Genomic DNA, 17,074 nt, shown 5'->3' on the forward strand with positions numbered 1-17,074 from the left:
TCAGCATGAGTAATTACCTCCTCAGCTTTATTATGACTAGAATGGACAAGAGCCTTCATTTCATCAATACTCTCCGAGAGCTTCTGCTTCTCAACTCGGAGAGCTAGACAAGACACCCAAGAATAAGTCAGCGGAAAAAGAAGTCAAAATACAAGAAGAAACAGGCAGAACCCACGGCACCTTTGCATTCATTCTTCGCAGACTCCACCGCAGCATCTCTCTGCTTCTCTGTCTCCACTACCCGGGCACGAAGGGTCTTCTCCTCCTTTTGGTGCATTTGACGCTCCGTCTCTAACTCAGCCCGGAGGAGGTCAAGATCGGCTTTCAGAGCGTCCACCTCCAAAGACAACTTCCTCTCATTTTCAGATGAGAAAAAGAAGCCAGAATGATCACGAGAGAAAGACTGAGCAAAAAGAGGCAAAGAGAAACAAGGCGTAAGGACAGAAGAAAAACAAGCACGTAAAAAAGAGTGGCAGTAAAACCTACCTGAAGCTTTTCACCAAAGGAAGTCGCGAGGGTCGACAAGCTCCCCTAGGCTGCGGTCAGCTCCGATAACCGATGGGTGGCATCGAACTGTTGCACCATGTCACCAGAAAAAGAGGGGTCGCCGGAAGCAAGAGAAGGGGAAGGAGAGGCCGGCTGGGGCAAAGAAGGAACGACCAAAGCAACCTCCAGGGAAGCCGGAGCCAAACCCTCAGAAGGACCCGACGCGACGGCCACAGTCACCTCCGGAACGGCCGAGTCCACAACTTCGCCAGGTAGCTCTGAAGCCCCCACGACGACTTCATCAACAGAATGTTGTGAGTCCCGAGTCTCGGAACTCGTTGGCACGGCGGGAGGCAGAGAAGAAGTCGATGAAGAAATAAGAGAAGACGAAACACTGAAAAGTGATAAAAGGAAGCACCAATAAGAACCAGAGGAAGGAAGATAAAAGCCAAAAAGATAAAGCTAGAATCTACTCACCCAACCACTTTCTTCTTCGCGAAGCCAAGAGAAGGCCTCGCAGGGGGAACCACGACGGCGAAGACGTCCCCGCCACCTGGCGACGGGAGCGGGATAGCCGACAACGGAGCCACGGAAGAAGCCGGGGCTGGAGCCATAGAAGAACTCCGCACTAGAGGAGTGGTAGAGCTCGGGACAGAGGCAACCAAAGAACTCGACACCGGAGCTTCAGAAGAAGTCAGCGCGGGAGCCTCGGAAGAACTCACGCCCGACCTCCGATTACTTCAAAAAGTTCAAGACTAAAAGTCAAAACAAAGAAGAGAAATTCAATGCAACAAGAATATGAAAAACAACTCACCGCCGCATGATGAGGGGGACTTCATCATCCTCTTCTTCCTCAGCCAAGGAAACCAGAGCACCTGCTGAAAAGGAGATGAAAAGTACTCGGTTCAAGAGAGAAACAGGAAAATAAAAGAACAAAGAGTATTAAATGTGCTCACCTAAGAGCATGCTAGCAACAACTAGAGTACCTGAGGGAGTACTTGGTTTGCGAGGCTTCTTGGAGACAGGCAAGCCAGATGAAGACCCGTCCATCCGCGCCCTCTTCGGGACACTGCGAGGACCGCGAGGGACTAGACGAGGAACATATTTTTCATATACATCAACAAATCCGGAAGAAACCCTAGGAAGGGCCGTAGAGGTTTGGGACTTACTAATTGCAGAAGTTCCAGCCAGACGATCCCCGGTCTCCGCCACGGCAGGGAGAACATCAAGGGGGATCGGATCGACAAAGTTCCGCCCAAGCTCCTGCGAAAAAAGATAAAACACCGAGACAAGGAAAAGCTAAGCAAGAACGGATGCAGCAAGAATACATAAAGAACTCAAACAAAAAGATAGACAACTCACAGCTGGTGGCGGGTTGATGGCTAAGAACTCAGAAACGGCAGGAGGAATGACGCTCACTCCATTCAGCATCTTCTGGAGGCGCTCGAGTACCTCCTCACCGGTCAGCTCAAGAGCTGGGACCATGCATGAAGGATCCTCGGCCCCATAATACTCAAAGCCGAGATGCTCCCGCTCTTTCAAAGGCTGAACCCGGCGACGAAGGAAGCTTGAAACAATACCAAAGCCGGTCAAACCCTGCTGTTTCAGCATGCTAATCCTATCAAGGAGTGGCTGGATCACTTGAATCTCAGCGGGTGACTCAAGCTTCTTGTCCCATTGGTCATTCACCACAGGGCCAGATCCGGAGTGGACGACAAGAGAAGGGATCAAATTTGCAGCGTAGAACCACTCGGCACGCCAATCTTTGACAGAATCGACTAGGTCATAATCAAAAAACTTAATTTTGAGACCCTGGCGAAACTGAATCCCGCAACCGCCGAGGGCACTGGTTTCTTCACGGCGAGGTTGAGGTTTCAAACGAAAGAAAAAGCGAAAAAGAGATAGAGAAGGAGGGATCCCAAGGAAGGCTTCACAAAGGTGAACAAAAATAGAAAGATGGAGAACGGCATTGGGGGTTAGATGGTTCAGACTAACCCCGAAATAACCAAGAAACTGATGAAGGAAGGCGGAAGCAGGAAGACAAAGTCCAGCACGGACAAAGGAAACAAAAAGGACAATCTCACCAGGACCCGGGGCTGGAACCCGATGCTCGCCCGGAACTCTCCATTCAGCGATGACTTTGCTTTGGATCAAGCCATCGCTAACGAGCTCGCGCAGCTGGTCTTCGCTTGTTGTTGGAGCCGGCCAAACCTTCTGAGCAGCCCTCATGGCCACGAACTCCTAGTTTTCAATCAAAGAGAGGGATGACTCCTCGTCCACGAAGGTCGCCTAAGACTTGCTTGCGGTTTTCTTCTTTCCCATGAACTGGCGGAGGCAAAAAAGGCACTAAGGAAGATGAAGCTAGGATGATGGTGCTCGGGTGATGGCGACGATGACGGCGGTGGATTTCTGAGAGCTAGGGTTTAAAGGCAAGAGCTGGGCAGCAAGGGAAAGGAAGATAAAAGGTCTTTAAATAGATTTTTCAGCGACACAAACGGCCCACAAGGCCCGTTAAAACACAATGTGGGAATGCAACGGTCCATTTACCGATACAGCTAAAACGACGGAGGGCACGAATCCACACAACGGTACAAACCAACGAGCAGATTTCAGACTTATCCGTCCAGCACCACGGCAGGGTTATCAGATCGCTACAAGAACGACCCGTCAAACCAAGAAGAAAGAAAGAAGAAAGAAAGGGCTACCTCACGAGGAACAAAAGAACCCGGTTATATAAGAAAGAACTCGGTAGTCCCATGAACAACAGGGATCACAACAGAAAAGTCAAAGACAACTCAGAAGACAAGATTCGTTACATTACAAGCGACTTCAAAAATAGAAGATTACAAATCTTACAAGACCCAACGAACTCGGCACCACGAAAAGCAAAGTAGCAAAGAGGAACACGGACACGACTAGGCTCTGGAACGACTACGTGTCCCAATTTGCTAATCGGAAGGACAGACCGCCATCAGCTATACTGTTTTCTTCAAAGGACGGACGTAGTGCATCCAAGGCGGAAATCGGCAGCACGGCAGGGCAACATGGAGCAGAGAAGGCCGGCGGGCATCTGTCTACCCAAGACCGATGTGATGCTGGATATGGTGTTGATCTGCACCAGACGGTCTCAAGACAGGCGATGAGGATCAACCCAGAACTGCCGGATGAAGGAACAAAGCCCACATCACAAGACTTCCTCCAACTACCACCACGTACATCCTGGCACAATGCTGTCGCGGGATTAGCCTACCTCTAATCCCTATCACAAGAGTTCCTCCAGCTACGACAAGACACACAGGAACTACAAAATATGCCCGGGGGCTGCTCTACTTCACAAACTACCATGTTCATGACCACGAAGGTTTCAACAGAACGTCCAATGGATGAAAACAAGCACTCCAGGACAGTATTTATAGACCAAAGGAACGGCGCACATGGACTAGGAGTACCAACGAAATAAGCCTAACAAAGGACACAATGAAAAGACAGGACTCAATAATGAATGACTTAGGCGAGAGGAAGCAGTACTCGAAGACGGGCATATTCGGAAGAATATACCAGCACAGTACAACCCATGAACAAAAGGCATTTACACTCAACCACCACCATTCAACTACATCTGACAACAGCAGACCATCAAAGAATACGCCAAGACCTCGCATCCGAGTTCTTCCTGAGCAAAACAACACGGATATGCGCTCGAGGGCTCGGCCAGCATCATAGCTTAATCAAACTAAGCTAGGGAGCTCGGCCTTCATTTTCAAATACTCTCGGAGGCTCGGAACCAAAGACAAAAGACCAAGAATACAAGAAACTCAAGACTACAACGACAACGATACATCAAGACTCTTCATCCAACTTCTTTTCTAAAGAAAAGAACTCGGAGAAAGCACGAGGCTGCGGGATACAAAGCCCCAGAATTTTTGGAAGACAAGAATCTGGACCCTCCAACTTTTGCAAGCAAAAGCAAGAGGCTCGGGGGCTACACTCAGTGAGTGCGATTTTTACGAAAAATAGCACCCACCCAAAAAGAACCCGGACATAAGCTCGGGGGCTGCATGCCGCAAAACTACTAGGATGATGGTTTAAGCCAAGACTAAAGGGTCGCTTCGGAAAGATGCCGCAAAACTACTCGGATGACAACATAATCCAAGTCTCGGGGACGACTTCAGGACACAAATTTTCAAACAACATAAAGGATCAAGACCCTCCAACTTTTTGTTCCAAATAGCAAGAGGCTCGGGGGCTACACTCAGTGAGTGCGCTTTTTCTTCGAAAAAGCGCACGTCACCAAAAGACTTCCTCAACGCAGACCATTTCAAGACATTACGACAAAAAGAACCCGAAACGAGCCATATTCGAGTTCTTTTTGATAAAACTTCAACAAACAATCAGAACAACTTCAAGACAAGATCCTCCAGCTCCTTGTTCCAAATAGCAAGAGGCTCGGGGGCTACAACCAGATGGATGTATTTTTTCTTCAGAAAAGCACTCACCACTCAAAGATCCCAAGAAGCGCTACAAGGTTTCACTCCAGAAAGCACTCGGATGACATCTTGTTCCTACTCAACAAGACTTGAAGGAGCAGAGCGAGACTTTCAGAGCTCAACCATGAAGTGCTCGGGGGCTTGTCGATGCGGGACCCACAGGATACCCCGCAAGGGAGAGAGAAGATCTAGTTCAACTAGGATTCTTCCCATGTAATCTTAGTAGTAGAACTATTAAGTAATCCTACTAGAAAGTCTCATTGTAAACCGACTAGGACTCTGGCCTCCTAATTATATAAAGGAGGGCAGGGCTCCTGAGAAAAGGAGAACAGAGCATATCACAATCAATCCAACGCAAAGGCTAAGGCCGACTGGACGTAAGGTTATTACTCGATCGACGATCGAGGGCCTGAACCAGGATAAATCGGCTGTCTCTTGCGTTAACCATCGAGTTCAGCATACGCCGAAGCCCGAACATACTGCCCCGGGTACCCCCGTGGCAGGCTATCGGTGGTGAAACATCGACACTTTGCTGTTGGCAGCTCCTCCACCGCCTACTCCTACAGCCACTCCTGTAAGTATGAAAGTTCACTCTTACTAGATGCTTCCTGGTCATACAACCATGGTTGACATACAAACTTACTAGATGCTTGACATAGAAACTTACTACATGCTTGCACTAGCTATGACATACAACCATGCTTGACATTCTCAATTTACTAGATGCTTGACATAGAAACTTACTAGATGCTTGCACTAGCTATGACATACACCAATGCTTCACATAGAAACTTACTAGATGAATCTCACACATGCAACCTCTTATCCTTTTTGCAGCTTCCGTCGGCGGGTTCGAATAACCCCGCTCTTGCGCCACCGAATGATGGAGCCTTTGCTTCACCATCGTGTCATAGGCCGCCTTTTTTAGGAGTTGTGCTTCGTCATGTGCTTGGACTTGAGCTTCACTTGTGGTTGTGACTTGTGCTTGGACTTGATGGACTGTGGTTGTCAATTTGTGACTTGTGGTTGTGATATTTGACTTGTGGTTGCGATATGTTGTTTTTTGAGTTGTGGTTGTGATATAATGTGTGAAAATGGTTTCGTTGTGATATATATGTGATTATTGTGATGTTTGTGATATATATGTGACATGCGATATATATTTGAACTGTTTCTGTCAGTGGAATGCAAAAAACAAAAAAATTGCAATTTCGGTTGATTTGCCGAGTGCAATGGTCATGGCACTCGGCAAAGCTAGGAAACTTTGCCGAGTGCCAGAACATTGCACTCGACAAAGATTTTTTTTTTTTAAAAAAAGCAAAAATTCTTTGCCGAGTGCCAAGCTGGGGAGGCACTCGGCAAAGAGCTTTTTAAATAAATTAAAAAATGGCTTTGCCGAGTGCGCGCCGCCGTGGCACTCGGGAAAGAGTTTTTTTTAAATGTCTTTGTCGAGTGCCTAAGAGTTTTTTTTTTAAAAAAATAAAAAATGTCTTTGCCGAGTGCCCTAACTGTCGGCACTCGGCAAAGGCGCCGTCAACGGAGCAGCGCCGTTGACGGCTGCTTTTCTTTGCCGAGTGCCGCCGTTGGCACTTGGAAAAAGCTTTGCCGAGTGCCCGACAAATGGCTCTCGGCAAAGAGCCTCTTTGCCGTTAAATTTTTTTCTAAGGGCTCTTTGCCGAGGGCGGCACTCAGCAAAGCCTTTGCCGAGGGCTTTTGGGCCTTTGCCGAGTGCCCTGGGCCCTCGGCAAAGAGGGCGCCTCCGGTAGTGGATACTATACTTGCTATTTTTTTATAACAGCTTCTACATTTGCAATTTTTCGATTAAAATATTTATTTTTTAAAACATGGTCATGTCGGCTTCTGAGGTGCCAATTTTTTCATTAAAATATTTCTTTGTTAACAAATGGTCATGTCCGCTTCTGAGTTGCCGACAGCTCTTCTCGCGGGATAAACACGGGACATTAAGCACTAGAATTCGAGTTTTTTCAAACGACCTAGGATGGATAAACAGGAAAAACAAAAGTTGAAGATCTCGAAAAGTTATGAAACTTTGTAGTTGACAACTTTAGGATTTGAAATCATCTTGCCATGGAAAACTATGTTTGAATTTCTCAAATTTGAAATTCAAATTTTGTAAACTGCATCGGATCGAGATAATAAAAAAATGAAAGTTGTAGATCTCGAAAAGTTATGAAATTTTGTAGTTGATAACTTTTTTATTTCAATTCGTTTATGGCATTAAACAATCAATTTATGCTCGGTTTAGGATAATAGGTGGGGAACCAAAATCAAATATAGACACAAGTGAGTATTGGGTGGCGCGCGATTTTACGCAAAAAAACGCGCGACTTGCGAGCGCGCGCGACATGTGGCTGACCGTCGGGGGCCTCCCTAGTTTAAAAAAAATTCGTATATTTTTGTCCGGATTCGTGAATTTCTAGAAAATGATGGAGTGAGCCGTAGCTCCTACAAATCCGCGATTTGTAGCCATCCTTTGGTAGGGGCAGCCGGCAAAATCACTCCTACAAACTATCTGGAGCCGCATCTACTAATCGTTTCTGTAGCAGTGGCATAATATGGTGATAGCTTTAAAAAGGTGCATTAATTCATGAAGCTACAGTCCAATGGCTTTTGCAACGTTTAGTTAATGGCGTTTGGGGACGACGACCACCACATCACAGGGCTGTCGCTCTAAGGTGGTGTGCAGTTGTCGTTGCACGTGCGCGTAGCTATATTCGACAATAAAGAAAAAACATAGCACAGTACTAGGGGGTGTTTGGTTCTACGGACTAAATTTTAGTTCATGTCACATCGGACGTTCGGATGTTAATTAGGAGGACTAAACCTGAGTTAATTATAAAACTAATTACACAGATAGAGACTAATTTACGAGACGAATTTATTAAGTCTAATTAACCCATCATCAGCACATATTTACTGTAGCACCACGATGTCAAATCATGGACTAATTAGGCTTAAAAAATCGTCTTGTAAATTAGTCGCAATTTATGTAATTAGTTATTTTTTAATCTATATTTAATACTCTATGCATGTGTCCAAACATCCGATGGGACAGGGACTAAAATTCGGTCTAAGGAACCAAACAGGCCCTAAGGCTACATGGTTATATATCATCATCATCATTGATTCATTGTGATTGTGAATATAAAAAAGCAATGATAGAAGTCTTTGCAGACCACCACCAGCAGCAGCCAATAGAAATACATACACATCAAATACTTATCTAGGTGGATGATTAGCCGTCTATGTGATGCTGAGTTCAGTGTCAAGCGAAGCTAGCGGATTTTTTTTTTTGATAATGTAAATCATGGCTAACAGAGAGAAAAACATCTGGTCCACCCGCTCGATACCGAGTTGGCGAGTTTACTGATTGCTCATAGTCTATTTGCCTACCGGACTCACCTAGAGATGGTTAGCTCGAGAGAGTGACAGAGAGGGAGAGGGAAGGGGGGTTGCTAGGCAGTGGCGGATTTAGCACCGTGTCGGTCGGAACTCAAGCCCCCTCTTCCTTGGTTGGAAACATGAAATGAAATCTCTCCTCTCCTCTAAGTTTGGACTCGCTGAAATTTTGAATAAGTTAAATATAGAAAATAAGGAGGACAAACCCCTACTATTGTTTCTTGATCCGCTCGGCTTTAATTTTAACCATGGATAATATTATACTATTTGGAGGTTTGGAGTCTACGTGGATACATGTTTTCCTTACTTGTGTTAATTTCTCCTACCAGATCGAGTAAATATTAGGCGCTCTTTACAAAGTGACTCTCAAGGACAAATTTGGACATACTTCCTCTGTCTGTGAAAGGAAGTAACTATGATATGCTTCACGTTTGACCATATTTCTAATAAATAGTATTCACATTTATAACTCCAAATTAATTTATTATAAAAATATATTTCATAATTAATCTAATGATATTTATTTAATATTATAAATATTTATATTTTTTTAACTATAAACCATGACACTGTTCCAGAATTGCATTCCTTTGCGGACGGAGGGAGTACTACATATGCCTATCAAATACACGTATCGTCTTTCCAGAAAGTGTAACTTAAGTGATGAATTAACGGGCACATTATATATATATATATATATATATATATATATATATATATATATATATATATATATATATATATATATATATATATATGGTCGTTGGAGATGTGTAGAAAGAAATAAACAAACCAAGGCTGTTCAACACTTGTCGATCATCGTACGTAGCTAAGTAATAGGTAGGGTTTGCCATGTCTGTCTATGTAAAAAAATGTCATCAAATTAAACCGTGGGCGTGTGAGAGGGTGTTAAGATGGAGACGTGAGCTGATGCGCCACTAAAACGCCGCGAACTACCTGACGGTTTCCACTGCGAAGTTGCGAACCAGTCGTTGCCGGCCTGTTCGGTTGGCTGGTTCGTATCGATGCTGATTCGTTTATGTGAGAGAGAAGTACTGTTGGTTGGTTCATGTAAATAGTATGTATGTGAGGGGGTTGGCCAGCCCCAGCCGATCGGCGGCCAATCCTAGCTTCCTCCGCATGGGCACGTACACGTACGTGGCTCCGTCGACGACGGCAGCCTTAATTTTCGTCATCCTTGCGTGTGTCCATCATCATAGTCCGTATGTGCAATACAACAACGTACAGTGGCACTGGCTCGCAGTGTTATATATATAGCTGTACAAGTCCAGGCGAGCCGTCGGCGCCGCGAGCGCATGCATGCATACGGCATACTTACGCCAGGGCCAGGCCAACGAATTAAAACTGCACCTACTTACTATACTTGCTATTTTTTATAACAGCTTCTATATTTGTAATTACTCAATTAAAATATTTATTTTTAAAAAAAATGGTCCTGTCGGCTTCTGGGATGCCTATACTTGCTATTTTTTAGAACAGCTTCTACATTTGCAATTGCTTAATTAAAATATTTATTTTTTAAAAAATGGTCTCGTCGGCTTCTGGGATGCCGACAGCTCTCTTGACTGCGCATACACCGGGATTAAGCACTAAAATTCGAGTTTTTTCAAACGACCTCGGATGGACAAACAGCAAAAACAAAAGTTGTAAATCTCGAAAAGTTATGAAACTTTGTAGTTGACAACTTCTGGATTTGAAATCATCTTGCCATGGAAAACTACATTTGAATTTCTCAAATTTGAAATTCAAATTTTATAAACGGCCTCGGAAGGAGATACTACTAAAATGAAAGTTGTAGATCACGAAAAGTTATGAAACTTTGTAGTTGACAACGTTTTCATTTCAATTCGTTTAGGGCGTTAAACAATCAATTTATGCTCGGTTTAGGATAATACGTGGGGAGCCAAAATCCAATATAGATTGGGTGGAGTGGTTAGAGGAGGGGACGCGTGAGCCCGAAGTCACAGGTTCGAACCCCGGCAGCCACGTAGCGCGCGATTTTACACGAAAAATGCGCGACTTGCGAGCCGCGACATGTGGCTGCGAGTCGAGGGCCTCCCTAGTTTAAAAAAATCATATTTTTTTGCCCGGATTCGTGAATTTATAGAAAATGATGGAGTGAGCTGTCCCTACAAATACGATTTATAGGGGCGGTTGGCCCGCTGCTCCTATAAATCCGTGATTTGTAGCCACCCTTTGGTCGGGGCGGCTAGCAAAACCGCTTCTACAAATCATCTGGAGCCGCCTTTACTAATCGTTTCTGTAGCAGTGCATAATATGATGATAGCTTTAAAAATGTGCACTAATTCATGAAGCTACAGTACAATGGCTTTTGCAACGTTTAGTTAACGGCATTTGGGGACGACGACGACCACATCACAGGGCTGTCGCTCTAAGGTGGTGTGCAGTTGTCGTTGCACGTGCGCGTAGCTATATTCGACAATAAAGAAAAAAACATAGTACAGTAGTAAGGCTGCAGGGTTATGTAGTCATTGTGATTGTGAATATAAAAAAACAATGATAGAAGTCTTTGCAGACCACCACCAGCAGCAGCCAATAGAAAAAAGTACACAGCCAATAGAAAAAAATACACGTACCGTCTTTCCAGAAAGTCTAACTTAAGTGATGAATTAACGGTCACATTATATATAGCAGCAGGCAGCTGTACAAGTCCAGGCGAGCCGTCGGTGCCGCGAGCGCATGCATGCATACGGTATACTTACGCCAGGGCCAGGCCAACAAATTAAAACTGCACGTACGGCCTATCGGCCGCTGGGAAGCTTACTAGGCCATATTTAGTTCACCCCAAATTTCCAACTTTAACACTATGCAAAAAGAAGATTTTCCATCACATTAAACTTGTGGTACATGCATGAAATACTAAATGTTGACGAAATCAAAAATTAATTGCACAGTTTGGTTTTACTTTGCGAGACGAATGTTTTGAGCCTAATTAGTCAATGATTGGACAATTATTACCAAATAAAAACAAAATGCTACTGTAGCTACCAACTGCGCCGGCACGCTCGGCGCACCACACTGCGCCCTGCGCGCATAGACCGGCGAGCGGCGCTCGGGGGTGTACCCGTCAGGTCCAGCACAACACCATGGACAGGGGAAACGATCCCCCGCACTTCGCTCGGGCGAACCAGAACATCGCCGCCGCGACAATGTTTCTACGCGGCCTGTCCGAGCCGAACGACCCTCATGAACAGGCGATCCACCGGAACATTCGGGCACTAGTGGAGACCGTCGCCGTTCAACAAGCGGAGTGCACCATATCGCGATGCCGACTCACGTCCTCGCTCTCCGCCAGGGGAACGAAGACGCGACAGATGGGTCGCTCCACCCGATCGCCGCTACAATAGCCGAGTGCGGCACAGGAGGGCGCACTGGCACCTCAACTTGACCTAGCGACCGCTCCGCACCGACCACCTATATTTGCGCGTCTTGGACCGAACCGAGACACACGCAGCAGCGACCGGAGTCCCAGCCCTGATGGCCCAGGACCGCGGACCTTTGTCCAAAACCCCCAACAAACGCCGCTCCCGCCGTGCTCCGACGGAGACCGGGGCAAGGGCAAGGCCAAGCGTCGGGATCAGGACAAAGGCCTAGAGGGGTAAAAAGAACAGAAAGAATCGTCGCCGATCGGCCAACTTCGTGTCGATCGCCGCGGCCGATCACACGGGCACGCAGCCCTAGCAAGACCCTTCGGACCACTTCCACAAGCTCATGGAGAGCCCGTGCACCAACCACGACTACCCTGTAAAACACCTCTACAAGGACTGCCAGCTCCACAAGCGCCTGCTGAGGTAAGCTGGCATGCCAAGGAAAGAAAAAGGCGGAGAGGCAGCAACCAAAGAAGGGGACGCAGCGGGCAAGGATCCAGACGACTGAAGGATGAAGTGATCCACCGGACGCCTACCAACTGAAGGACAACAACGACGACGCTCTCTCCGAGCACCTTGGAACAGCTATGTCGTTTTTTTCTTTTCCTAAGTTTCAGTCTTACCTTTATTTACTTAGTATATGCTCCTACAAAAGTGCCCCGACCCGAACACTTTTCGGCCCAGGGCACTCGGGGGCTTCACTAGGGTACACTACTATCATTATGCTTAATGACTACCTCCTGGTTTTGTTTACATATGATGGAATTCCTTCCTACCCAACCAACGAGATAGTTCGTTCCTTAGTTTTGCTTTACGTAGCTTTGCTTTAAAAAACATTCCAACCGATCGCACCTCGCCTTTCCCTACGGTTACGAGCAGCCAAGCCTCGCGGGCCACGCCCCGGGCTCCCAAGGTCACGGCATACGGGACAAACGGGCAGGTACGAGAAAGAAAGAATAAAAAAATAAAATTATGCTAAGGAAAAACTAAGGAACGAAAGGGAATAGGCTCCCCCGAACGGAGCAATTCCATCACAGAAAACAAAACCCACGGTAGTCATTAAGCATACAGTATTATTTACACGGGGCTCCCCCACAAACTTAAATTTTTTATGTTTACTAACTACTTATATTTTGCAAGCTATTGGACCGGCCCGGCAGCATCTGCTGACGGCGCGACCGATGAAGGCGTAGGCCGCTCACTCCCCGGCAGCACGACGTTCGGCTCGATCGGGGCCGAGGCAACGTCCCCCCTGAACTAGGCTCCGTGCTATCCGCAGGCTCGGAAGCGTCCTCCCCATGCATGCTTCGGGCCATGTCTTCACAGTGAACGTCCATCACCCACTCGGCGGAGACTTGCTCCGACACCGACCGCGCGTGCGGCAGCAAGCTCTCCCCGATTAACTGGATGTCCTCCATGCTCAAGCCTTCAACATACCCACTGCAGATAGTGGCGAAGTCCATATTCGGGTGGTGCGTCGCCACCAAGGTCAGCACCCCCGACGCCCCGTAAAACAGCCCGCTCCTGACAAGGTCCTTGACCACGTCCGGGACCTCCACCAGCTGGACCGCGGGCGCGCTGGTACTTGGCACCGACATGAAGATTTCTGAGACAACGAGCTGGGCAACACTGTGGATCTGGTCAAGGTCCCCCTCGAGAGCATGCCGCTCTTCACGGGCCTTGGCCAGCTCCTCCGCATTCCGGCTGACGGTCGCCTTAGTCGTCTCCAGGTCCTGCTCTAGCGTCTTCACCGTTTCACCCAGCTCTGGAAGAAGGGCGACCAGCTCAGAAACAGGCTGAGGAAACTAACGCAACAAAAAACAAAAAAAGAGGTACGTACCAACACGGGAGTTCTCAAGGGCGGAGAATTCCTCTACCTATCAAGCCGCCCGTGCGCACAGCCGGGCGTTTGCCTCCTCCGTCTCCATCACCCGGCCCCGGAGCGTGAGCACCTCCTGGTCCGCCTCCGACCGGGCCCTCTGCTCCACCTCTAGGGCCTTCCTTGCTGACTTTAGGGCGACCCGCTCTGATGCCAAAGCACTCTGCTCTGGCTCAAGGGCCGCCAAGGCCACTTGAAGCTCTGCCTTGGTGCTCGCCAGGGATGCCCGCAACCTCGCCTCAGTCTCCCCCTGGCGGGCTTTCGTCGCCTCGAGCCCTTGCTCGATAGCAGTAGCCCGCTTCGCTGCACGCTGCCCCTCCGCCCGCACCTCGGCCACCCGCTCCTGGGACTCACGGCGAGCGGACTCTACCCGACGCTCGAGCTCAGCCATTCGGGCATATTCCGCCCAGAGGAAGTAAGACTTGCGGGACGACATCTTCCTTATATCCTATGAAAAACAAGCATGCTAAAAACAACCGATGAAAGATTCAAAGGGCAAGGACAAGTACCAGAAACTCACCTCTGCTGCGAGCTGCAGGTCGCCCTCAACCAACTGCCGAGCAAACTGAGCCTACTTCTGGGCGCTTTCAAGCTTCGCGGATAGCTTGGTGAGCTCAGACACCGCGGCATGCCCTTGCCCCCCAAAAATGTCCCAGAGCTGACGCTCCCGGGAATCCTAGAGGACGAACCATGCCTTCGATGGGTCGTCAGGGTAGGGCCACTCTAGGTCACCCTCCGGCGAACCATCGGAGGGCCCAGCCTCCAACTGGACCACTGCCAGCTCCCACGGCGACACCAGCGGCTCTGCCACGACATCTGCCTCGTCTTCAGACAGGATGTCCACCACCTCATTCGCGTGGAACGCCGCTAGGCATCCCAACTCCATCCTGGCCGCACTTCCCCCCGGCGCCTTCGGCTCCGACGGCAAGGATAAGTCGTACGGCCCTCCACCCGGTGAGATAGGAAGCTCGCCCTCCCTCGTCTCTTCCACCGCGACTAGTCGAGGAGGGGCCACGAGAGTTACCTCCGACGCAACCCCCACCATCGGCACTAGGATCGCCGCCAACACCGACGCCGCCGCTGCCGCCTTATCAACAGCCGACCCGGGGGGCACAACCCCCGGGAGGGAAGGCTTTGCCGCTGTCGCCCTGCTGCCCCCTTCGCTCACCACGACACACTGCAGGGTGGGCCTCCAAATCTCCTGCATGGGGGTCGGAGTGATGCTCAACCCCGGCATCCCCCGACCGCTAACAGAAAGTGCGGGTAAGTCACCCTCCGAAAAAGCTCAACCAACGGAATATAAAAAAATAACAGAAAGAAAAACATACTGGGAGGTGAGCGGCACGACTCTGAAAGCAGAGCCCGATGTTGACAGGCCCGCAACACGAGGACCGCTCCTAGGTAGCGACCCATGCCCCCTCACTTCAGACATAGGCGGAGTCGTCCCGACCGGCTCCTGCCGGGCCTGCGGGTCACTACGACCTCCGGCTCGAGACTCCTTGATCGGAGCAGCGGGCGGAGCATCCATCGACTGCAAGTCGCGCATCGTTTGGATGCTAGTCTGCTCCTTAGACCGCCCGGACTACTTGACCGCACCCACAGCAGGCAGGGCCTCCTCCAGCTGCGAGCCAGGCGTTGGCACCGGTCCCATTGGTGCACAAATGCCAGTCCGCTCCTTGGACCGCCCGGCTCGCTCAGCCGCGTCCGCCACAGGCAATGACGGAACCAACAACGCCACTGAGGGGCGCGGTGACCGTGTCTGCTTTGCCACCCGTTTGCCAATGATGTCCGCACTTACTGTGCGCTTCCTCGACGCAGGAACCTCCGCACGCCGCGTGGCCCCCTGCACCTCACTAGCGGACATCGCCACAGGGTCGCGATGCTCCACCGAGGTCACAGTGACCCCCTGACACTCCTCCTCATCGGAGAAGACCATGTCATCCAAATCCATAGGATCATCCGACGCGAGTTCCGACTCGACGTCGCTCCTACGTTCCCCGGCCCTCATGTGTCGGGCGACCTCCTTCTTCTTCTCTTCCTTCCGTTGAACCTCCATGGTTTTCTTCTTCTTCCGGGCATTTGCCGCCTCCTTCTGGGCGGCCTGCTGAGCCCTGCCCTCTGGTCCCTTAGGAAGGTGTGGCTAGGACTTATACCTTTCAAGCCCCTACGAAACAGATGGCCCGGGATCAAGAAACAGCAAAAGCAGAGGAAGAAACATGAACAAAATAAGGGATCATACCAGATTGGACACGACCGAGGCATTGAACGGTATGGGTTTCCCCACAACCGTATCCTTGGACCTCAACTGCAGCACCCGGTCAAGGCGACTCCAGACCTCATCATCTGGCAGGTCCTCCGACGACACATGGTCCGAGTTCGACCGACCAACGTACATCCACATCGGTTGCGTCCTCTCCGCCAATGGCGCAACCCGGTGGCGGAAGAGGGTGTGGAACACCCACACCCCATCAAGGCTGAGCCTTACGAGCTTCCACAGCTCCTCCTCGATTACCTCCACCTTGTGCCTCTCTGTGCGGGTGCAACCCCACGACCAACTTTTCTTCTTCACCGGCCTCCCACCGGTGAACGCCGGAAATGGCGCCTCCGCCGGATTCCGGATGTAAAACCACTCCCCATGCCATCCTCGGTTGGAGTCACATGAGGTGTACGCAGGATACAAACCTCCCATGCTCAGCTTCCTCTGCAGGGCAACCCCCCCCCCCCACCGGTGCGGTCTCAGCCGAATTCCCCGCCGTCATAGCTCTCCCGAAGAAGAAAAGCCGGAAGAGATCCGTGTGCGGCTCCATCCCAAGGAAAGCCTCGCAAACGGTGACGGAACCAGCGATGTGCAGCACCCCCGTCGGATTGAGGTGTTGTAGCTCCAGACCCCACTCGTTGAGGAACCCACGCAGGAACCAGTGCGCAGGGTATCCTAATCTGCGCTCACGAAAGGTAAGGAAAGAAACCACCTCGTCGGGACGAGGTTGCGGGAACTCCTCCCTCCTAGGGACCCTCCAGTGCGCAACCTCCTGCGGTGGCAAAAACCCCTTTATGACGAAAGCCTCCAGCACCGACGTCCTCACGGTGGACGACCTCTAGTCCAATATTTCGGTGAGTTCCTCTCTTCTCCCTCGCTCTCTCCTGTTTCTTCGCTAGAAACCTCCGCTGCTCTCAGGAACGCTCACGGCAAAAAAGGAAGAGAGAAGGCGGCGGCAGATAAAGAACAGGCAAAAGAACGGAACGAAAACCCTCTCCCTTCTCCTACTTAAGGAAAAGGGAACAACAGTTAGGGAAGGACGCGCCAATCGGGGAAGCCAGAACAACGGAGCGAGAATTTCTCTCTTTTCCATTTAATGCAGATAAGATGTGCCCTGACCGATGAGACGTGCTCT

General features: G+C 49.4%; 1 protein-coding gene across 1 annotated transcript; it reads right to left on the reverse strand.

Moving 5' to 3' along the window:
• Nucleotides 1–531: 531 nt before the first annotated feature.
• Nucleotides 532–14,118, reverse strand: LOC136523254 (uncharacterized). The gene is made up of 4 exons (XM_066516998.1): nucleotides 13,717–14,118; nucleotides 13,333–13,608; nucleotides 1,656–1,749; nucleotides 532–782 (listed from the first exon to the last, which is right to left on the reverse strand). Exons 1-4 carry the CDS (start codon nucleotides 14,116–14,118, stop codon nucleotides 532–534), a joined length of 1,023 nt encoding a protein of 340 aa, XP_066373095.1.
• Between the last annotated feature and the right edge of the window lie 2,956 nt (nucleotides 14,119–17,074).

This window comes from Miscanthus floridulus, chromosome 18 (genome assembly GCF_019320115.1).
Source record: "Miscanthus floridulus cultivar M001 chromosome 18, ASM1932011v1, whole genome shotgun sequence".
Lineage (NCBI taxonomy): Eukaryota > Viridiplantae > Streptophyta > Magnoliopsida > Poales > Poaceae > Miscanthus > Miscanthus floridulus.